At 48.9% G+C, this 22952-nt stretch overlaps 3 protein-coding genes across 3 annotated transcripts in view; 2 read left to right on the plus strand and 1 right to left on the minus strand.

The window, feature by feature from the left end:
• The first annotated feature begins 3399 nt into the window (after positions 1 to 3399).
• Positions 3400 to 9456, plus strand: LOC140427172 (SLC35A4 upstream open reading frame protein-like). The gene is made up of 3 exons (XM_072512746.1): positions 3400 to 3480; positions 6863 to 6961; positions 9151 to 9456. Exons 1-3 carry the CDS (start codon positions 3466 to 3468, stop codon positions 9346 to 9348), a joined length of 312 nt encoding a protein of 103 aa, XP_072368847.1. The 5' UTR covers positions 3400 to 3465; the 3' UTR covers positions 9349 to 9456.
• Positions 9457 to 9610: 154 nt separating this feature from the next.
• On the plus strand, positions 9611 to 15468 carry LOC140427171 (probable UDP-sugar transporter protein SLC35A4). Its single transcript, XM_072512745.1, has one exon. It carries the CDS (start codon positions 9611 to 9613, stop codon positions 10586 to 10588), a length of 978 nt encoding a protein of 325 aa, XP_072368846.1. The 3' UTR covers positions 10589 to 15468.
• A 477-nt stretch (positions 15469 to 15945) lies between these two features.
• golga6l9 (golgin A6 family like 9) overlaps positions 15946 to 22952 on the minus strand; it is a 95146-nt gene continuing 88139 nt past the window's right edge. The window contains exons 14-15 of the mRNA XM_072512942.1: positions 18803 to 18953; positions 15946 to 17238 (exon numbers count right to left, since the gene is read on the minus strand). Coding sequence (XP_072369043.1) covers positions 17156 to 17238; positions 18803 to 18953 — 234 coding nt within the window. The 3' untranslated portion in view covers positions 15946 to 17155. The remainder of the gene's footprint in view (positions 17239 to 18802; positions 18954 to 22952) is intronic.

Raw genomic sequence — 22952 nt, forward strand, 5'->3', positions numbered from 1 at the left:
CTTCCCGACTCGACCGATATCCAATGCCTCGCATAGAGGATCTCTACGCGAAGCTTGCAGGTGTACTCTCGTTCACAAAATTAGATATGAGTCACGCCTACCTGCAGTTGGAGCTGGATGGACCCTGCCTCCCTACCATATGTAACGATTAATACACACTGGGGCCTGTATGAATATACACGGTTGCCCTTTGGAGTATCCTCTGCCTGCGCAATTTTTCAACGTGTTATGGAGGGCATTTTGAGAGGTTCACCACGTGTTGCTGTCTACTTAGATGACGTTTTGATTACAGGGACGTCGGAGCAGGAACATTTGGAAAATCTGGAGGCTGTCCTTAGACGCCTTTCGGAGGCTGGAGTCCGTTTACGTCGCGCAAAGTGCGTATTTCAGGCAAAGTAAGTAGTCTACCTAGGTTATCGGGTGGGCCGCGAAGGTTTGCACCCCGTCGCAGAGAAGGTGCGTGCAATTCAACAGGCCCCCGCCCTGACTGACACTTCGCATCTTCGTTCTTTTCTCAGTCTAGTAAACTATTACGGGAAGTTCCTCCCCAATCTGGCAACTACGCTGGCCCCTTTGCACCTTCTGCTAAAGAAAAATCACACCTGGGTTTGGGGTCAGCCGCAAGAAACTGCTTTCCGGCGGGTAAAGCAACAATTGTCGTCGTCTGGGTTACTAACCCACTATGATCCTGGAAAGCCTTTGCTCGTCACATGTGATGCATCCCCGTATGGTATTGGGGCCGTCCTGTCCCACAAGATGGAGAACGGGGCTGAGCGACCGATAGCTTTCGCCTCCCGCACATTGACTGCAGCGGAGAAAAAGTACGTGCAGATCGAGAAGGAGGGCCTGGCAGTGGTTTTTGCGGTGAAACGCTTCCACCAGTACGTGTATGGCCGCCATTTCACTATCGTGACTGATCATAAGCTTCTGCTGGGACTTTTCAGAGAGGATAAGCCAATACCGCCCATTGCTTCCGCACGGATCCAGCGCTGGGCTTTGTTGCTTGCTGCATACGAGTATTCTCTGGAGCACAAACCAGGTACGCAGATAGCAAATGCCGACGCACTGAGCCGATTGACTTTATCGACCGGCCCCATGTTGACCTCCACGACCGGTGAGGTGGTTGCAACCCTAAATTTTATGGTCACCTTGCCTGTCACGGCATCACAGATCCGTGAGTGGACCCAGACGGAGCCAGTCCTGTCAAAGGTTCGGCACATAGTCCTGTATGGTGGGCAGCATAGACAGTTCCCAGGCGAGTTGCGGGCATTTTCCTCCAAGCTGTCAGAATTCAGCGTGGAAGACGGCATCCTCTTGTGGGGGACGCGTGTGATTGTCCCGAAAAAAGGCCAGGAGCTGATACTAACAGACTTGCACAATGGGCATCCAGGTGTGACCAAAATGAAAATGTTGGCCCGGAGTTATATCTGGTGGCCAGGCCTCGACACCGACATTGAGAAGGTGGCCCAAAACTGCTCCATTTGCCAGGAGCATCAGAAGCTTCCGCCGGCCACGCCCCTACATCACTGGGAATGGCCAGGGCGGCCTTGGGCACGCTTGCATGCAGATTTCGCAGGCCCTTTTCAAGGATCCATGTTCCTTCCATTAATTGATGCCCAGTCTAAATGGCTAGAGGTGCATAAGATGCAGGGGACAACGTCCTGCGCAACAATTGAAAAGATGCATTTGTCGTTTAGTACGCATGGCCTCCCCTAGGTGCTGGTCACGGATAACGGCACTCCATTCACGAGTGAGGAGTTTGCGAGGTTCACGAAGATGAACGGCATACGCCATATCTGCACTGCCCCTTACCACCCGGCTTCAAATGGGTTGGCAGAGCGTGCAGTGCAGACATTCAAAAGAGGCCTAAAGAAGCAGTCTTCCGGATCAATGGTCACTGTAGCGCACAAAGACTCCGAGAGACGAATAGAGTGAAGTCGATGAGGCTTTATTAAGCGTGACTGTTCCCCCGCAGTTCAGTAGTAGACTGCCTGCGGGGGAGGACTCCAGGTACTTATACTCCGCCTTCAGGGCGGAGCTAGAGGTCAACGTCCAACCAGGACCCGGGATCTGTCAGCCAATGACATCATGGCTTCACAGTCCCACATGACCCCTAATGCATACTACCACAGTCACGAGACTGGCTCGCTTTTTGTTTACGTAGAGGACCACCCCCCATGCGGTGACTGGGGTAGCTCCCGCAGAACTCCTAATGGGCCGGAGACTTCGCACCCGCCTTAGTATGGTTTTCCCGGACATTGGGGCAAAGGTACGCCGCACACAAGAACGGCAGGGACAGGGATTTTCTCGGCATCGGCCGATTCGGCAGTTTGCACCCGGTGACCCAGTGTTCGTTCGGAATTTTGCTGGTGGTGCCTTGGTTCCTGGTGTAATCTTTCGCCAAACGGGCCCTCTATCTTACCAGGTGCAAGCCCAGGGTCGTCTCCAGCGCAAACATGTAGACCACGTTCTGTCCAGAAGACTATCCCCCCAAAAGATTCCCCGCCCCCGGAGCTCATTTCTACAGCCGCAAAGACCAGAGACAAGGGAAGGTAGTCCTCACAATCTTCCACTGGTGCCTCACTCGAAGCCTGCGCAGGTCGTTACAGAACCGAATGGAGATAGCGACGCTGACATGACGGAGGCAGCAGACTCTGACTCCGAGATGGAGACAGAGGATGCATCAGAGGGGGAATCCTCGGGTCCACGGGCCGTGGATGTACAACCGTTGCGCCGTTCATCACGGAAGCGCCGGTCTCCGTCTCATTACACGCCGCCTGATCCAGCGCCGCGTGCAAATGGTGTCCGGCCTGCGGCAAAACGAGTCCGACGCCCTCCTTCGCCAGGGTCTTCGGTGGATTCCGTGGACTTTGGGGGGGAGGGATGTTATAACCTGCCTACTTACCATTGGCTGGGGACTAATGACAATCCCACAATCCTGTGGGAGTATGAGCTTCCCCAATGAGGGGGGCGGAGAAACCACTAGTAAACCCCTAGTATAAATAAAGCTGGCCAGTTTGGAACCAGCAGGAAGGAGTGTGCAGCAAGGGAAGTTACTGCTGATATATATATGTTATTGTTAATAAATGTTATTACTTTGTATCCTTAAAACTCGTGCTGGATTCTTCGTGACCCTCACAAAACGAACCTGGGCCCCTGCCGCTGTGAGGCAGCAGTGCTAACCAGTGTGCCACCCTCGCTGACGCCCGAACAGCATATTCAGCCAAAGGGCTGAATGGCCTCATTCTGAGCTGTGGTGGTCCTTTGACTGGAACTCCAGGGTTCAGGGTTCAGGGTGAAAGGTTCAGTGGATAGAGGTGGCAGCTGCGCCCCCCAGCGGCAGCATCGCGGCCTGACCGGCTGCAGGACCGGTTGCCGGACCACAGCGCATGCGCGATCAACCGGCCGTGGAGTACGCAGGCGCGGCGGCCGACGGTGAGGAGGGAGCGCGCAGGCGCGGGTAAGATGGCGGACGACAAGGTCAGTAAGCGCCTGACGGGGGGGGGCGGACGGTCCCGGACGGTGGGGGGGACCCGGAGAACCGGCCGACCGCTCCCCGGAGGGTATATTGTTCCCGTTGATGTTTGTCTGTGCAGATTACAGGGGGAGTGAGGAGAGTGGTTAATGGAGTGTAGAGAATTGGAGGAGGATGTGGCATTATGGAGGGTGGGGGAGGGGTTGGGTATTATGAAGGGGGAGGGGGTGGGGCATTATGGAGGGAGGGGGCAGGGTGGGGCATTATGGAGGGAGGGGAGGGTTGGGGCATTATGGAGGGAGGGGAGTGGTGGGGCATTATGGAGGGAGGGGTGTGGCATTATGGAGGGAGGGGAGGGGTGGGGCATTATGGAGGGAGGGGGAGGGGTGTGGCATTATGGAGGGAGGGGGCAGGGTGGGGCATTATGGAGGGAGGGGGAGTGGTGGGGCATTATGGAGGGAGGGGAGGGGTGGGGCATTATGGAGGGAGGGGGAGGGGTGTGGCATTATGGAGGGAGGGGGAGGGGTGTGGCATTATGGAGGGAGGGGTGTGGCATTATGGAGGGAGGGGGCAGGGTGGGGCATTATGGAGGGAGGGGGAGGGGTGGGGCATTATGGAGGGAGGGGAGGGGTGGGGCATTATGGAGGGAGGGGAGGGTTGGGGCATTATGGAGGGAGGGGGAGTGGTGGGGCATTATGGAGGGATGGGTGGGGCAATATGGAGGGAGGGGGTGGGGTGGGGCATTATGGAGGGGAGGGGAGGTGTGGGGCATTATGGAGGGGAGGGGTGGGGCATTATGGAGGGGAGGGGTGGGGCATTATGGAGGGGAGGGGTGGGGCATTATGGAGGGAGGGGAGGGTTGGGGCATGGGAGGAGGGGGTGGGGCATAATGGGGGCAGGGTTATTGCAGAGGGAGGGGTGGTGCATTATGGGGGACGGGGAGGGTTGGGGCATGGGAGGAGGGGGTGGTGGAATGACCATGGCTGACCCCCGATAACTTTTCCCCCTCTTGTTAATCAAGAGTCTATCCAGCTCCACCTTAAAAATATTCAAAGGGTCTGCTTCCACTGCCTTTTGCGGAAGGGAGTTCCAGAGTCACAACCCTCAGAAAATATTTAGCATCTGTGTTAAATGAGCAACCCCATATTTTTAAACGGTGAACCTAGTCCTAAATTCTCCAACAAGAGGAAACATCCTCCCCACATCCACCCTGTCAATATCCTCAGGATCGTAAAGGTTTCGACCAAGTTGCCTCTTACTCTTCTAAACTTCAGAGGATACAAACCTAACCTTACCAGGTGCTTCCAGTTATATATTCATAGAATCTCTACAGTGCTGAAGGAGACCATTCAGCCTGTCAAGTCTGCACTGTCCCTCTGAAGGAGCACCCCACGTAGACCCACTCCCCCGGCACATCCCCATAACCTAACCTGCACATCCCTGGACACTAAGGGGCAATTTAGAAAAAACGATCACCTAACCTGCACGTCTTTGGATTGTGGTAGGAAACTGAAGGATACCTGTGCAGACATGGGCAGAACGTACAAACCCCACACAGACAAGGCCGGAATTTAATTCAAGTCCATGCAGCTGTGAGGCAGCAGTGCTAACCTCTCCAACCTTTCCTCAAGGTAACCTGCCCATTCCTGGAATTAGTCTAGTAAAGATCTGAAATGCTTCTAATGTGTTTACATGTTTCCTAAATAAGGAGACCAATAATGTGCTCCAGGTGCCCTGTACAACTGAAGTATAATCTCCCTACTTTTGATTTACTTGTTGAACTGTGCTCATCACGTTATTCACATTGAAATTTCAACACAAACATTTGGCTCAAGCAGCCGATGTCAGCATTTGTCCTCCATGGTCCTCCTATTTATACCTGCCCTGTTCCCTTATCCCATCATTCACCTGTATACTCGTGTCATCAATATGCTGCTCTCTGTCTAAACTACAGTCCATGAAACTGAATTCCACAGCCTCACAAACTGTTTCAAGATGTTTTTCTGGAATAAACCCCTTCCGTTTAGTCTTGTTCTGGATTGTTGGAAATGATTTGCTTCTGTCTACCCTGTCCCATCCATTCATGTGCTTCAGTCACTTTACCCCTTGACCTGCATGCTAACAGAAAAGAACCAATTGTACTAAAAGCTGCTGCTTAACTTCACACACCCAGTCACCAACTGCCTCTCAACGTGTGACAGCTGCTGTGTAACTGGCCAGTGGGACTGTATTGATCCTGTCTTCACACATTGATGTCAGTGCGCTTTTAAACCTTTATTGTGACGTGGGATGTGGGTGTCGCGGACGAGGCTCAACATTTGTTGCCCATCCCTAGTTGCCCTTGAACTGGGTGGCTTGCTGGGCCATTTCAGAGGGCAGTTAATTGCTGTGCATCTGGTATCACGGGGAGGCTAGACTGGGTAAGGACTGCAGATTTCCTTCCAGAAAGGACATTGATTCCATTCTCAAGAGTTCCAAAGCCAATCCGCAGAGTGGACAGGGCAAGCCCATAATACATCGCTTTGCTTACTCCAAAATCCAATTCAAATTGAATCTAATTCATGGTCCCGTACAAAAGAGAAATTCTAAATCCAAGCTGAAGAGAACAAGCATTATATCTAATCCTACGCTAAATCCTAGCCAAAAGCAACCAGATAGGTTTTTACGACAATAATAGTTTCAAGGTCCCCATTACTGTGACCCGCTTTTCAATTCCAGGTTTTAGTAATTGAATTTAAATTCCACCAGCAGAGGTGGTGAGCTTTGAACCTTCAGCCCACAGCAGTAGCCTGGGCCTCTGGATTACCAGTCTGGTGTTCATTTTGTCCAATCTCAATTTCTGCTGATGTAAGCCCCTGTCTTCAGCTTTATCCATGATGTGGAGATGCCGGCGTTGGACTGGGGTGGGTACACTAAGAAGTCTTACAACATCAGATTAAAGTCCCAACAGGTTTGTTTCGAATTTGATTTTGATTTAATTTATTGTCACATGTACTGAAATACGGTGAAAAGTATTTTTCTTCGGCCGAGGGAACCTACACAGAATGTACATAGACAAATGGTACATCGACAAACTGATCGGTTACAGTGCGGAATCACTCGCTTTCGGAGCGCAGCTCCTTCCTCGGGTGAGGAAGGAGCTGCGCTCCGAAAGCTAGTGATTCGAAACAAACCTGTTGGATTTCAGCTTTATCCTCTTATGTAGCATCCATGACTAGATCAGCAGGACCAGATTGTGCTGCTTAAAGTCCTAGTTCTGTACCTCCCACAAACCTATCATCCTCCACCACTGCCATGCTGGAAGCTGAAAGAACTGGTTGCTGCATTTTTGTCTTTTATGTTCTCATTGGGCTTCGTTCCGATAACATTGAGATATTCTTGCTGCAGGATACACTGGGGAAGCTGAAGGACCTTGCTCAGTTGAAGGGGCAACTGGAGAGCATCCAGCGGAGGGTGGAGGAGGAGGTGCAAATGGGATTGCCCAATGTGAGTATCAAACCGACTGCAGCAAAGTAACATAAAAGCAAAATACTAAAAACAAAACAGCAAGTGCTGGAAAGACTCAGTCAGTCTGGCAGCCTCTATGGAGAGAAAAGCAGTAACGATTTAACTCTGTCTGACTCTTCAGAGCTAAAGAGAGGGTGAAATATGATGGATTTTGTACTGTGTAAGGTGGGTGGAGTAAAGTGGAAGGTCAATGATAGGTGGGAGCCAGATGAGATTACAGAAAAGATGGTAGCCACGATGTGGAGATGCTGCGTTGGACTGGGGTGAGCACAGTAAGAAGTCTTACAACACCAGGTTAAAGTCCAACAGGTTTGTTTCAAACACTAGCTTTCGGAGCACTGCTCCTTCCTCAGGTGAATGAAGATTTCACCTGAGGAAGGAGCAGTGCTCTGAAAGCTAGTGTTTGAAACAAACCTGTTGGACTTTAACCTGGTGTTGTAAGACTTCTTACAGAAAAGATGTTCAGGACACAAAACAAAGTAGGTGTTAATGGCAGTGTGAAGGACTAGAGAAGGTGCTGATAGTGGCATAAAGTTGAGGTAGAATGCGTGCAAAGGTTGGTGCTCAGTGAAAGCAGATGGTGAAATTTGAATTCAGTATAAATCCGGAATTATAATTCTACTGATGACCATGAAATCATCTGGTTCACTAATGTCCTTCAAGGAAGGAAATCTGCTGCCCTTACCCGGTCTGGCCTACATGTGACTTCAGACCCACATCGATGTGGTGAGGCCCGGCCCCCACATACCAAGAACAAATTTTAAACCGTTAAAAATCACCGGTTCGATCTCAGCTGGAGTATTGTGTCCAGTTCTGCAGGAGAGAGTCAAGGACGGTAGGACTGGTTTGCTAGAGCAGTTCCAGAGATGAGTAACATCAGTTGTGGGGAGAGAAACAGGTTGTTGACGTCGAGCAGAGACATTCTGGAAAGATGTTCACAATCAGGGATGGCGTCGATAGAGTAAACGAGGAGGAAATGTTTCCAGGGGCAGGCGGATGGTCCAGAAGGAGGGAGGGTGAGGGCCATGCAGGCGTTTGTAAACAAGGTTGAGCATTTTTAAAGTGAGGAGTGAGTGTAGCTCTGCCAGCATGTGTGAAGTGTGATCGGGATTTGGTGCGAGCTGAGACATGGGCAGCAGGTTTCGGAAAGTGCTGTAGTTTGGAATGGGAGACCAGCGAGGAGAGAATTGGAATCGTCGATCTGGAAATGATAAACAGCATGGATGAGGGCCTCAGCAACACCTAAGCCAAGACAGGGGCAGAGGTGGGTGATTTTCACGGCTGGAAGTAAGCATTCCTGGTGGTGGAGCGGGCTTAAGAGTCGGAATCTCAGCTCAGGGTCAAGTACAAGACCAGATGTGCTCCGGAGGGTGAACGCTTCCACTTCGTATGCGAGGTTGGGGCTGGTACAGCTGAAGGTGGTGTATAGAGCGCACGTCACAAGGGCGAGGATGAGCCGGCGCTTTGAGGGGGTAGAAGATGTGTGTGAACGTTGCGGCGGGGGGGGGCCCACAAACCATGTTCATATGTTTTGGTCCTGTCCAAAGCTGGAGGATTACTGGAAGGCGGTTTTTAGGGTAATCTCTAAAGTGGTGCATGTGAAACTGGACCCGGGCCCCCGGGAGGCCATATTCGGGGTGTCGGACCAGCCGGGGTTGGAAACGGGAGCGGAGGCAGATGTTGTAGCCTTCGCCTCGTTGATCGCCCGAAGGCGGACCCTGTTAGGGTGAAGATCAACCTCTCCACCCTGTGCCCTGGCGTGGCGGGGAGACCTGCTGGAATTGTTGACGCTTGAATAGGTCACATTTGAACTGAGGGGAAGCATGGAGAGGTTCTACAATTCATGGGCGTTATTCATTTTGCACTTTCGAGAATTGGATCACATCGAAAATTGGGGGGGGGGGGGGGGGGACTGTATGTATTAATGGTGATTCCTGATTTCTTTTTGTCATTTGTTTATGTTAACATGCGGGCTAATGTTTGGGGGTAGGATGGGATCATTGTTATTGATATGGGGATTGACATTACATTCGTTACTGATTATTGTTTATTGTTGGGTGTAAATTTAGGAGAAAATGTGAAAAAGGAGAAGAAAAAATATTTTTTAAAAAGCACAAGACCCGACATTGGCAAACCACTAAACCTGACTGAATTTGCTCCTGTTCCAGGGTGGCTCCTTTTTGGCTTCTCCGTTCCTGAAGGGATTCCTGGCAGGATACGTTGTGGCAAAGTTGCGATCCTCTGCAGTTCTGGGTGTGCTTGTGGGGACGGCCACTGGGATCTACGCAGCCCAAAACTACAACGTCCCCAATGTCGAAAACACGGTCAAAGATTACCTGAGCTCACTGAAGAAAGGACCAAAATAAGGAGCGTCTCCCCATTGTCGAAGGACAATCGAACACGAGCTTGCAGCGCAAATGAACTTTGATATTATTGGTGTAAATTACTTACTAAAGCTTGAAGCTTTCAATGAATCTGACTGAAAGACGGGCGCTTGCAAATGCACAATTGCCTCCTTGCTGCTCTGTCCACCCACGCTGCCTCTTTCCCGGCCCTGCACCTAATCCGTCGACATTTACTACTTTTGCTTAAGTGCGCTTAGTTTCGGTGAGTTGCTTCAGAGAAGAAATGGATGCTGTCGAGGATTCTGGCACTTTCGGCTTGTCTTCTGCAAAGGCTCAGATGAGGGGCCGCCTGGGCTGGGGGCTCGTGCTGCTGCTCTCTGTGCTCGCCTACGGCTCCCACGCCCCCTTGATTGGCCTCTGCAAGGTGGACGGAAAGGTGCCCTTCAGCTCCTCCTCCGTGGTGGTCCTGGTCGAGTTGGCAAAACTCTTTGTGTCTGCCGTGTTACTCCTAACACGGGACCGCAGCTCATTTCCCAGCAGGGGTGCCACCTCCGCACGCTCGGTCCTCCCGTTCGCTGTGCCCGCTTCCCTTTATGCCATCAACAACAACCTGGTTGTCCACATGCAACACCACATGGACCCTGTGACCTTCCAGGTGCTGAGCAACCTCAAGATTGCTGCCACTGCCGCCTTCTACAGCCTCCTCCTGCGCCAGCGGTTGCCCATGCTCAAATGGCTGGCACTCTTCCTGCTGATGGTAGCCGGGGCGTGCCATGCGGGTGCCCTGCGCGGCCATCCCAGGGAAGTAGAGCCGGCGGTAAACACCCACCTGTACATCACGCCATGGGGAGCGGTCGCCGTCACTGTATACTGCTCGATATCTGGCCTCTCTGCTGTGTACACCGAGCGGGCTTTGAAGTCGCAGCCACTGTCCCTCAACCTGCAGAACCTGTTCCTGTACACGTTTGGGGTCGCTGTTAATTCCATCGTGCATACAGCCAGCACCCCTGGGAGCAACTTCTTTGAGGGGTACTCTGCCTGGGTGGTTCTGATAATTGCCACCCAAGCTCTGAATGGGTTACTGATGTCGATCGTGATGAAATACAATAACAACATCACCAGACTGTTTATAATCTCTTGCTCCATGTTAGTTAATGTCACCCTCTCTGTCCTCTTGTTTAACCTCCAACTCACCCCTTTATTTTTTGTAGCAGTGGGGCTGATCTGCATCTCTATTCATCTTTACTATCTTGTTAGGTAAGACTGACTGATCAGGTCGTGGTGTTTGGGTTCAGATTGTCTCCTCCCTGTCTCACCACTGTTTGCTCTGATGTTTTATTGAATACCTTCTGTGTTAGCTTCTCTGACTCCAACCAGATTCAGTCTACCTCACCTCCTGTTAATGTCAGTGCCGGGATGGTGGGAATAGCAGGACAGTTGCTTATGGGATCAGGCTGATACGTCCTCCAATGTCTTAAACTGAATACCGTAGAGGATACGTGGATTATTACCAGTTTTTAGTCAGTGTAGTGGAGACTCTGCTGCTTCAGACTGTCTTTAAGGAGACCCCTGTGGAGCCAGATCGCTGGCTGCGTTTTCTGCGATCACAAAATTGAAGCAAGGGAAAACACTTTTTCAAGTTTTGTCTTTTTAATAATTACTGGACAGCAAAACACCATCCGTCCTCCCAGAAATAGGCCTTTGAGCCGACTCAATCCCATTTACCTGTCTCTGCTCCCTATCCCAATCCCTTTATCTAATAACGGGAATCGATCTCAATCTGGAAATTTCACATTCCCGGCTTCTATGGCCTTTCAAGGTGAGGGAGCTCCAGATTTCTGTTGCCCTTTGTGTGGAGAACGTGCTTCCGGATTTCCCCCTCGAACAGCCAGGGTCTAACTTCAATCCTGTCCTTTTTCAATAATTATTTTCTTGTGTTAACCTCAAATCTCATTTCCTGGGAGAAGGGGCTTTCCAATTTCCCACTCACAAGCTCTGGGAGTTCAGGTGTTACTGGCTGTTTGTCTCAGTTCCAACACAGAGCACTGCCTTTCCCCTGGGCCTCACTCCTTGATGGGTTGGGTGCCTCCTTCGCCCATCTCATGGCAAAATAACCGCTTGGTTGGTTACTTCCTGGACACACGCTCGTGTCTCACACCAGCTTCCCCGTGACCCTTCTTGTATCAGATTATCAGAGGGCTGCTGGCAACCATGAATCCATTGTCCCTCAAGATAAAAGTCAAGAAAATTGGCTAAAACAAAGTCTCTTTTACTTTTAAGGTGCTAACTGACTGGGGCATTTTCCAGCAGTTTTTAATATTACTAAGCGATAATTCCAACTCACGGGCTCTATGTTGTTGTTAGATGCAGACACCGTGAGTTGTGAGGATAGCACTTCAAAATTTAAGTGCATCTGGAATGAATGATCTCGCCACGTTTACATATTATGGATGATCTTGCTCAAAGATTCCTTGATTCATGTACTTGTTCCGCAATGGCAATATATAAGCATGGAAATGCTGTGCACATAATGTCACATTGTATTAGCGAGCATTAGAAATATGGAGAAAAATGTATGTTCCTTTTCCAAATAGAAAATCGTTCTTTTAATGTTTCAATGTTCAGGGTTAAGTGCCTGCTTTAACCCATTAATGGCTGTGGTAGCAGCTGCTTTACCCTTTGAAATGCAGCAGCACTGGATGGCAAGGCCTTTTTAAAGGCTGCAGAAGTGGCTTCACATACCCAAAAGGCAACAATGTACATGTATCGCCAAATGCCGTACACCTCATTTTCTCGTTCGCGCGCTGGAAATTTAGAATTGTAAGTCGCTGAGATGATGCGATGTGTTCGGACACCCCCTTTCATGTCAGGGGTCAGGGTAGTTGTATTCAAATGCCACTCGTGTTACAGTGACATGGCACCTCCTCCTGTCTGACCAACTGATGGGATTCTGCACTTTCCAAACAGACCCCCTCAAGGCGGTGAGCTGATATTGGCAGCTTTGCTCTTGGAACGAGCTGCAGGACAGTTTCTGTGGGAGGAATCCACACCTTTGCTCCCCTGGAAGAAGTCGTGGGGTAGAGAAAAAGCTACTCCTTGTCTGCTCACAATACGGCAGCACAGTGGTTAGCACGGTTGCTTCACAGCGCCAGGGTCCCAGGTTCGATTCCCGGCTTGGGCCACTGTCTGTGCGGCGTCTGCACGTTCTCCCCGTGTCTGCGTGGGTTTCCTCCGGGTGCTCCGGTTTCCAACCACTAGTCCCGAAAGACGTGCTTGTTTAGGTGAATTGGACATTCTGAATTCTCCCTCCGTGTACCCGAACAGGCGCCGGAGTGTGGCGACTAGGGGCTTTTCACAGTAACGTCATTGCAGTGTTAACGTAAGCCCACTTGTGACAATAAAAGATTATTATTATTAAATACAGGATTTGAGGATGACGGATGACTAAAGCTGAAACCATTGCATTTCACAGCCCTTCAACACCCTGTGCCTTTCCTCCAGAATTCACTAAAACCAATACTCGGGCATTTATTCTTTTTTTGTACGCATTTTATATGGGTTTCCTGGACACCTGTTTCAGATTTCTCATAAACTTTGCAGGTTTTAATTTTTTGTTTGTGGTCCAGATGTTGTAGGAACTGGAGTTTACAGCCCCAATGGTGGATTATAAATTGGGGAGTGTGTGGTGATTAATTTAAAGAGATTCACTTTCCTTTTTTATACCCTTGTCTTTTCTCCAACACTGCTGTGCTTGAGAAGAGGGGCAAATATTTATTTATTGGCTGAAGACAAAGCGATAAAAGTTTTGTTTAGAATCATGTCCCTAAGAAGAGGAGGTTCCTTGAGGCTCCCAATAGGCAACCACAATGAATTAATGCAAGTATATGTATTTAATTACATGTTTTGCACATTGCTTATACTAAATCCTAGCTCGCCCCGGACATCCTAGCTCGACATGAGAACAAACGTCCTTCGTTGCAGGTGAAAGGGAAGATAGCCTAAATTGCCCCATCCCTAGATGACAGCGCGGTGGCACAATGGTTAGTTAGCACTGCTGCCTCACAGCGGCAGGAACCGGGGTTCAATTCCGGCCTTGGGTCACTGTGTGGAGTTTGCACTTTCTCCCTGTGTCCGCATGGAGTTTCCTCCGGGTGCTCCGGTTTCCTGCCACAGTCCAAAGATCTGCAAGTTAGGGGTTTTGCCCATGCCAAAGTGTCCCACAGTGTCCGGGGATGTGTAGGTTAGGTGAGGTTGCTGGGAGTGGGCCTAGGGAAGGGTGCTCTTTCAGAGGGTCGGTGCAGACATAATGGCCCGAATGGCCTCCTGCACTGTAGGAATTATATAATTCCATCCTATGGCCTGAATTGCGTACTATTATTGTAGACAAGAATGTTGGATGAATTCACGCCTTGTCATCAACCCAATTGGTTTGGGTACAGAAAGAGGCATCTCATTAGCTTCACATCTGAACCGAACGGCTTCACAAATATACCCTTGAGAACACTGGCTTTCCGTAGCTGCAAATTCAAGACCGTACTGCCCCAGAATTTCCTGATGACTTGTACCAGTGAAATGGAGCGATGCTGATCTGCAAATTTGGGTCCAATTTGGGGCTATGAAACGTGACTCGCGTGTGATAAGAGACCTCAACAGGGAACGTGCGGCCGAGGCTGCACACAGCCCCGTTTTGTACACTGAGGAGCTCCACTCGGCTGAACTCAGTGCAGCAAGAGATCGGGGTGCCATTTTTAAATGGGGTCCCAGTCTCTGAAGCCCCCCCCCCCCCAATGTACTTTAGGAGGGTACCCCTGCATCCTCCCAACTCACACGAGAGCACCCCGGCCTGATCACATTCGCACAAACAATTCCAGCTTGGCACGTGGGCAGTGCCACCTGGACACCTTGGCAGTGCCAGGGTACCACCCTGCCCAAATGGCATGCACCTTGGGGGGGGGGGGGGGTCTCTGATCCCCTGGAAGACCCCTACACATGCCGTTCCGTCTGGTCCCGTTTGTGGAGACCAGCATTGAGCGGCGCTCGCCGGAGGTAAAGGAGATTGATCCAATGCCTCGGGTAAGTCAGGAATCTGCACATTGAAATGAGACCAGCTTTCTTGCTTTTAATATGCAGATTTGCTAAAAGGTTATATCGCCCACAATGGGCGCGACTCAAATCGCAACATCCCGAGAGATTGCGTTAGATCCCGCAAGGCCTTGCGAACTGAGTAAACACCGGCGAGCTGCTTTACTGGGGCAGCATGGCCATTCGATCGAGCCCCTTGTCTTTACGCTGCAACTGAAGTTCCCCTGTTTTAAGTTACTTGCTCAAAGCCTTGCCAAAAAACAGGGGCTTAGTAAAATAGCCACATGTGAGGACACAACAAATATACTGAATTTCTGCTGATTCTCAATGGGCTGTAAATTTACACTTTAAATGTTTCGGTTCATTTTCTCCAGGTTTTTTTTAAAACACATTTTTCTCGAGACCTGCAATAACTTTTGTACACTACGACGTCAGAATGGCCTGCATGAAGACGATGCATCTTTTAAAGTTTTTAACAGTCCTCTCCAATTGTTTTACCTTTCGGCTTGATTTGTGAAAAATGGCGTGTGTGACTGGCTGACCGGACCTGGGAAATTAATGTAAATTCCAGCGCAGTTTGCCAGTTACACCGTTTCTGGAAATTCATTGCTGTTCAGCGACTGGCTGGACTGGTTTGGCACAGAAATCAGGATTATCTCTGATTTACAACCCCACTCCCCACCTCCATCGTCTTATTCACGCAACCAACCCAGTGACACAGTACAAATCGATCAGGGTAGTGTCCAGCTGTTGCGTATCTGGGGTTTTTGACCACAATTTGTTGCCCAGTTACTTTAATTTAGCAATATAAAATAAAACTGGAAAAACCGAACAGTCCGGCCTTCTCAGATGCAGATTGTCTTGCGATGTTTTTTATTTTGTATTAAAACTTCAGTGACAACAAGCAAATTTCCTTTTTCTAAGAAAAGAAAAATGCATTGGACTGTTTTTCTATTTTTTGAAAAAAACTAATTCTGCAAGAGTCCGCTATCGCCACAATGTATACATAATCATTGTAAGTTATGTTAATCTAACTATTAAAGATATTTTGTAAAACTATTTCTCAAGATTGGTTCCAATGTTGTTTCCGACACTTCCAGGCAGTGCATTCCAGATTCAAACCACTCATTGCGTGAAAAAGTTTTTTCTCACGCACATTTGCTTTTCTTTCACCAATCACTTTAAACCTGTGCCCTCTCGTTCTTGATCCTTTTACGAGGGGGAACAGCTTCTCCCCGTCTACTCTGTTCAGCTCCCTCGTGATTTCAAACATGTCTATCTAACCTCCTCTCAGCCTTTCTCTCTCCAAGGAGAACAGTCCCAATCTGTCCTCCTATCTGAAGTTTCTCATCCCTGGAACCATTCTTGTGGCTGGTTCCTTAACCAATTATAATAAAGGGGCGCACAAGGTCTGACAGGGAAATTACATTCGAGGGGGAGAAATTCAATGTCAAATCAGATGCGAAAAGAGAGATTGACTTCAAAGAATCAAAGAGAAAAGATTCAAAAATAATACATTTTACAATTAATGCCAGAAGGAATGAGACTCCACACTTGTATTAGTTCATTTTCAACGCCAGATTAAATAACAGACTTAAAAGGGATTCTTCACTGGAATGAACAAGACCTAACTTTGTCGGGTTTAGCATGTATCTATAATGGCTGCTTAAACCAGCTCAATTGTGAGACAGAGGCAGCCTGATGCCATTTTCAAAAACCCAACATCCGAACCTGTAAAACAGGCATGACATTGGGGTGTTCGAGTTTAACGTTAGGTCTACCCTGACCTGAGGTTGTGCTTCGAGAATGTGATTACCATCAGTCTCACCATCAGTTCTCTCTTATCTGGATAATCTGGGACTATATCTGCTGAATAAGATGTTTGCAATTCAGATACTGTACCCGGAGAGTTAAAAATCAAGGCCTCTCCGACTATCAATGATGGATTTCTACAAATCAAAGCCCTTAAATTATGAGGGCCATAATTTCTTCACTATTTAGAGGTCCCCAAAGCAACAAGGTTGACTCATAACCGCAGAAAACCACAACAAAGGGCACACGACTACATTCTCAGGATACAAGAGATGGACAAGTGTCCACATTAATTTTAATAATATACTCAAGATCCTAAGGATATAAATAAGGTAAACATCAGTCCCTTCAATATAGTCACAACAAGAAGGGAGAAGTTCCAAAGAAGATTCATTTTTAAAAAAAATTTAAGAGTATCCAATTCATTTTTTCCAATTAAGGGGCAATTTAGCATAGCCAATACACCTATCTTGCGGATTGTGGGGGTGAAACCCACGCAAACACTGGGAGAATGTGCAAACTCCACACGGACAGTGACCCAGAGCCGGGATCGAACCTGGGACCTCAGCGCCGTGAGGCAACCGTGCTAACCACTTGCGCCACCGTGCTGCCCTCAAAGAAGATTCATATTGAACTCAAAACATTTTGCTCTGACGCTGCCAGACCTGTTGAGAAGGTGCAAATCTCAAGCTTAGGAGAGTGAAAAGATTTAACTGTGGATTGATAATGGTGAATGTACAGAATGCTTCTCTTTTGATTCTGGTTTGAATTTTCTCGTCAGTGTCTCTCCAATGCTGTTGGAAACAAACTATTGTGATTCAACTTTTTGCAACCCTTCGCAATCTTGAAAACCCCGCCTGTGGTCATCGGTCAGCCCAGTGTCCATTCCCTGTCCATCAATTGACCTATCCTGATGAGGAAATTAATCTTGATGTCAGTCTTCCTCCCCTTCCATGCGGTGAGGAATCGCTCCTCGCTGTTTCGCCACCGAGAGCTGGTCGCGCAGCTCAGCAATTGCTGCAATGGAAGATGAAGCATAGTCACGTCACTGTAACAGGACTCAGCGTGCTTAAAGCTCAATGACAACCCATCCTCAGAGATCAAAGCTGTGAAGCCCTGTTGACGCACTTGCACAATACCTCTGTCACACTATCATAGAATAGAATCAACACAGTGCAGAAGGAGGCCATTCGGCCCCTCAAGTCTGCACCACCCCTCTGAAAGGGTACCCTACCTAGGGTCAGGCCCCCACCCTCTCCTTAACCCAGTAACCCCACCTAAACTTTTGGGCACAAAGGGGAAATTGATTATTTGATTTGATTTATTGTCGCGTGTATTGAGGTACAGTGAAAGGTAGTGTTCTGCGTACAGTCCATACAGATCATTCCATACATAGAAAAAAAACACAGGACATGCATAAATACACAATGTGAATACATAGAGATGGGCATCGGCTGAAGAATACGGAGTGTAGTACTAAGTAGAGGAGATGTGTGAAGAGATCAGTTCAGTCCATAAAGGGGTCATTCAGGAGTCTGGTAACAGCGGGGAAGAAGCTGTTTTTGAACCTGTTGGTGCATGTTCTAAGACTTTTGTATCTTGTGCCCGATGGAAGAGAGAATAACCCGGTTGGGAGGGGTCTTTGATTATGCTGCCCACTTTCCCCAGGCAGCGGGAGGTGTAGACAGAGTAAATGGATGGGGGGCGGTTTTGCGTGATGGACTGGGCTGTGTTCACGACTCTCTGTAGTTTGTTACGGTCTTGGACCGAGCAGTTGCCATACCAGGCTGTGATGCAGCCAGAAAGGTTACTTTCTATGGTACATCTGTAAAAATTGACAAGAGCCAGAATTTCCACCTAATCTGCACATCTTTGGACTGTGGGAGGAAACCCACGCAGACATGGGGCGAACGTGCATACTCCACACAAACCTCCGAGGCCAGAATTGAACCCGGGCCCCTGGTGCAGTGAGGCAGCAGTGCTAACCACTATGCCACCGTGCCACCCTATCCTGGGCAGCTGTTGACACCCACTGCACTGACTAATTTACAAGGCTGTAATGCAATCTGATATACTAGAAACAATGAAACTACATTCTGTGAGCACCTTAGGATGTCCCAAAACACCAATGACATTCCTGAAGTAGGCAGGACAATTAACATCTCCTTCGGAGATGCAGCCAGTTAAGAAAATTAATGGTGGGGTTTCACAGACCAGGGTTCAATTTTGATGCTTTCGGAGAATTACAAATTAACCTCCATGATTCTGGGTTAATTGGGACTCGCCTATTCCTGATTGCTGTCACTGCAGAAAAATGCATGTGTGAGACAGAATTAGGATTGGCAGTGGTTCGCCCTCTCATACCCCATTAAACAAGCTTCCCTGCTCAGGTGGAACTTTACAATGGCCACTTGGGTGAAGAAAATGGAGATAATAATTGTCTCTGTTTTCGGTGGTAATAGACTGTCCGAATGATGATCAGTAATGATGTTATAGACATCCAGTCACTCCAGCCTATTCACACCAGTGTTCCTCACTCAAACGCTCCTCATTCCAAACCTTATCTGCATCAATCACTTACTCTCCTTTAAATGTTCCTTGTCTAATTCCAGTTGCTGTTTCTGGGCAGCGAGATGCACTGCATCCTGTATTGCATCCTGCAGCAATTTGCGATATCGTTTCTCCAGTGCAGTCAGTTGCAGCCGAGAGGCCTCGCGAAATTCGCGGAGAACCTTTGAGACGGAGATAAAAAAGAGGATTCCTTCTTCCATAAATAATTAAAGTTGTTCTGGGTTCAAGATTCATCACTAAACATAAGGTGCTCCATTGAACCTTTGGACGGGTCATTTCAACTAGGAATAGCTCGGAGCACAGGGCGGCTGACAGCACACCAGCTAGAAACTCTGCCTACTTTACACATCAAAGTTTGACACAATCATGCCTGTAACCGGGGGAGATGAAAAAAAGAGACGCTTTTCATCTTGCACTCATCAGGGCAGCACAGTAGCATAGTGGTTAGCACTGTTGCTTCACAACTCCAGGGACCCGGTTTTGATTCCTGACTTGGGTCACTGTGCGGAGTCTGCGCGTTCTCCCCGTGTCTGTGTGGGTTTCCTCCGGGTGCTCTGGTTTTGTTGCACAAGTCCCGAAAGATGTGCTTGTTAGGTGAATTGGACATTCTAAATTCTCCCTCAGTGTATCCAAACAATGCTGGAATGTGGTGACTAGGGGATTCTCACAGTAACTTCATTGCCGTGTTAATGTAGGCCCACTTATGCCATTAATAAAGATTATTATTAGGACAGGCACAAGAATACCAAATTTCAAGGGGACAACAAATTATATTGCACGAGAAAATAGGTGATTGGCAAGTTGACTCTGATTAGTCAAGTCATTGCCATGGGGAAGGCACTGGGGAACTATTGTCCCCACTCTTTATCCAAAAAAGGCACAATCCTGGACATGTTCTTTTTGCCTGCAGGGGACTGGCCCTTGAGTATGACTAGTTGTAGCTTCCAGTAAGCCTAAGTGAGCCACGTTGCGAGCCCGAGTGATCAGCTACATATATTAATTTGCAGGACGTAAAGCTTCAGCAGCAAGTCTCTTTTTCCCAGCCATACTGAAGCTCTGTTCTTCCAAATGACTATTTAATCAGCATTCCCTTCCCTGTCTGCGTCAGCACATGAGAAATGGTTGATCTTGCCTCCGAGCAATAGTGTTAAATGGATGACATTTGGCAGCTCTTTTCCCGACCGGACTTTGATGGCATAAAAATTGGGGGCAAATCTGAAATGAGTCAAGATCCACACTCACCACTACTCACCACTAATATCCTCCTGCTTCTACTCCTTCAGTAACCAAGGGTAGTCAGAGAGCCTCAGTCTCTGAGCAGCTCCCTGCAATACTTTATACAGTACGAAGTCTTACAACACCAGGTTAAAGTCCAACAGGTTTGTTTCGATGTCACTAGCTTTCGGAGCGCTGCTCCTTCCTCAGGTGAATGAAGAGGTCTGTTCCAGAAACACATATATAGACAAATTCAAAGATGCCAAACAATGCTAGGAATGCGACCATTAGCAGGTGATTAAATCCTTACAGATCCAGAGATGGGGTAACCCCAGGTTAAAGAGCTGTGAATTGTATCAAGCCAGGACAGTTGGTAGGATTTCGCAGGCCAGATGGTGGGGGATGAATGTAATGCGACATGAATCCCAGGTCCCGGTTGAGGCCGCACTCATGTGTGCGGAACTTGGCTATAAGTTTCTGCTCGGCGATTCTGCGTTGTCGCGGGTCCTGAAGGCCGCCTTGGAGAACGCTTACCCGGAGATCAGAGGCTGAATGCCCTTGACTGCTGAAGTGTTCCCCGACTGGAAGGGAACATTATTGCCTGGTGATTGTTGCACGATGTCCGTTCATTCGTTGTCGCAGCGTCTGCATGGTCTCGCCAATGTACCACGCTTCGGGACATCCTTTCCTGCAGCGTATGAGGTAGACAACGTTGGCCGAGTCGCACGAGTATGTACCGCGTACCTGGTGGGTGGTGTTCTCACGTGTAATAGTGGTATCCATGTCGATGATCTGGCACGTCTTGCAGAGATTGCCATGACAGGGTTGTGTGGTGTCGTGGTCACTGTTCTGAAGACTGGGTAGTTTGCTGCAAACAATGGTTCGTTTGAGGTTGCGCGGTTGTTTGAAGGCAAGTAGTGGGGTTGTGGGGATGACCTTGGCAAGATGTTCATCGTCATCAATGACGTGTTGAAGGCTGTGAAGAAGATGACGTAGTTTCTCCGCTCCGGGGAAGTACTGGACGACGAAGGGTATTCTGTCGGTTGTGTCCCATGTTTGTCTTCTGAGGAGGTTGGTGCGGTTTTTCGCTGTGGTGCGTTGGAACTGTCGATCGATGAGTCGAGTGCCATATCCTGTTCGTACGAGGGCATCTTTCAACGTCTGTAGATGTCTGTTACGCTCCTCCTCGTCTGAGCAGATCCTGTGTATACAGAGCGCTTGTCCATAGGGGATGGCTTCTTTAATGTGTTTAGGGTGGAAGCTGGAGAAGTGGAACATCATGAGGTTATCTGTGGGTTTGGGTTAAGCGAAGTGCTGAGGTGACCGTCCTTGATGGAGGCGAGTGTGTCCAAGAATGCGACCGATTTGGGAGAGTAGTCCATGGTGAGTCTGATGGTTGGATGGAACTTATTAATGTCATCGTGTAGTTGTTTCAGTGATTCTTCGCCGTGGGTCCAAAGGAAAAAAATGTCATCGATGTATCTGGTGTATAACGTCGGTTTAAGGTCCTGTGCGGTGAGTAGGTCCTTATGTATTTTCTGATCAAGACCTTGGATCCAGATCTTCAGAGCACCCTACGTGCTCTCATCCCACGTACTCCCCGCATTGGAGATCTCTACTGCCTCCCGAAAATACATAAGGCCAACACACCAGGCCGCCCTATCGTTTCAGGCAATGGGACCCTGTGTGAGAACCTCTCTGGCTACATCGAGGGCATCTTGAAACCCATCGTACAAGGTACACCCAGCTTCTGTCGCAACACGACGGACTTCCTACAGAAACTCAGCATCCATGGACAAGTTGAACCAGGAACATTCCTCGTCACAATGGACGTCTCGGCACTCTACACCAGCATCCCCCATGACGACGGCATTGCTGCAACAGCCTCAGTACTCAACACCGACAACTGCCAATCTCCAGACGCAATTCTGCAACTCATCCGCTTCATTCTGGATCACAACGTCTTCACCTTCGACAACAAGTTCTTCATCCAGACGCACGGAACAGCCATGGGGACCAAATTCGCACCCCAATACGCCAACATCTGCATGCACAAGTTTGAACAGGACCTACTCACTACACAGGACCTTCAACCAACGTTATACACCAGATACATCGATTACATTTTTTTCCTTTGGACCCACGGCGAAGAATCACTGAAACAACTACACGATGACATTAATAAGTTCCATCCAACCATCAGACTCACCATGGACTACTCTCCCAAATCGGTCGCAATCTTGGACACACTCGTCTCCATCAAGGATGGTCACCTCAGCACTTCGCTTTACCGCAAACCCACAGATAACCTCATGATGCTCCACTTCTCCAGCTTCCACCCTAAACACATTAAAGAAGCCATCCCCTATGGACAAGCGCTCCGTATACACAGGATCTGCTCAGACGAGGAGGAGCGTAACAGACATCTACAGACGTTGAAAGATGCCCTCGTACGAACAGGATATGGCACTCGATTCATCGAGCGACAGTTCCAACGCGCCACAGCGAAAAACCGCACCGACCTCCTCAGAAGACAAACATGGGACACAACCGACAGAATACCCTTCGTCGTCCAGTACTTCCCCGGAGCGGAGAAACTACGTCATCTTCTTCACAGCCTTCAACACGTCATTGATGACGATGAACATCTTGCCAAGGTCATCCCCACACCCCCACTACTTGCCTTCAAACAACCGCGCAACCTCAAACGAACCATTGTTTGCAGCAAACTACCCAGTCTTCAGAACAGTGACCACGACACCACACAACCCTGTCATGGCAATCTCTGCAAGACGTGCCAGATCATCGACATGGATACCACTATTACACGTGAGAACACCACCCACCAGGTACGCGGTACATACTCGTGCGACTCGGCCAACGTTGTCTACCTCATACGCTGCAGGAAAGGATGTCCCGAAGCGTGGTACATTGGCGAGACCATG

The sequence above is a fragment of the Scyliorhinus torazame genome, chromosome 7, assembly GCF_047496885.1.
Source record: "Scyliorhinus torazame isolate Kashiwa2021f chromosome 7, sScyTor2.1, whole genome shotgun sequence".
Taxonomy (NCBI): domain Eukaryota; kingdom Metazoa; phylum Chordata; class Chondrichthyes; order Carcharhiniformes; family Scyliorhinidae; genus Scyliorhinus; species Scyliorhinus torazame.

Coding starts and splice junctions, on each gene's coding strand:
- LOC140427172 (XM_072512746.1), top strand. Junction 6,962..9,150: donor TGCAAATGGGATTGCCCAAT/GTGAGTATCAAA, acceptor CTCCTGTTCCAG/GGTGGCTCCTTTTTGGCTTC.
- LOC140427171 (XM_072512745.1), top strand. CDS start 9,611: ATGGATGCTGTCGAGGATTCTGGCACTTTCGGCTTGTCTTCTGCAAAG.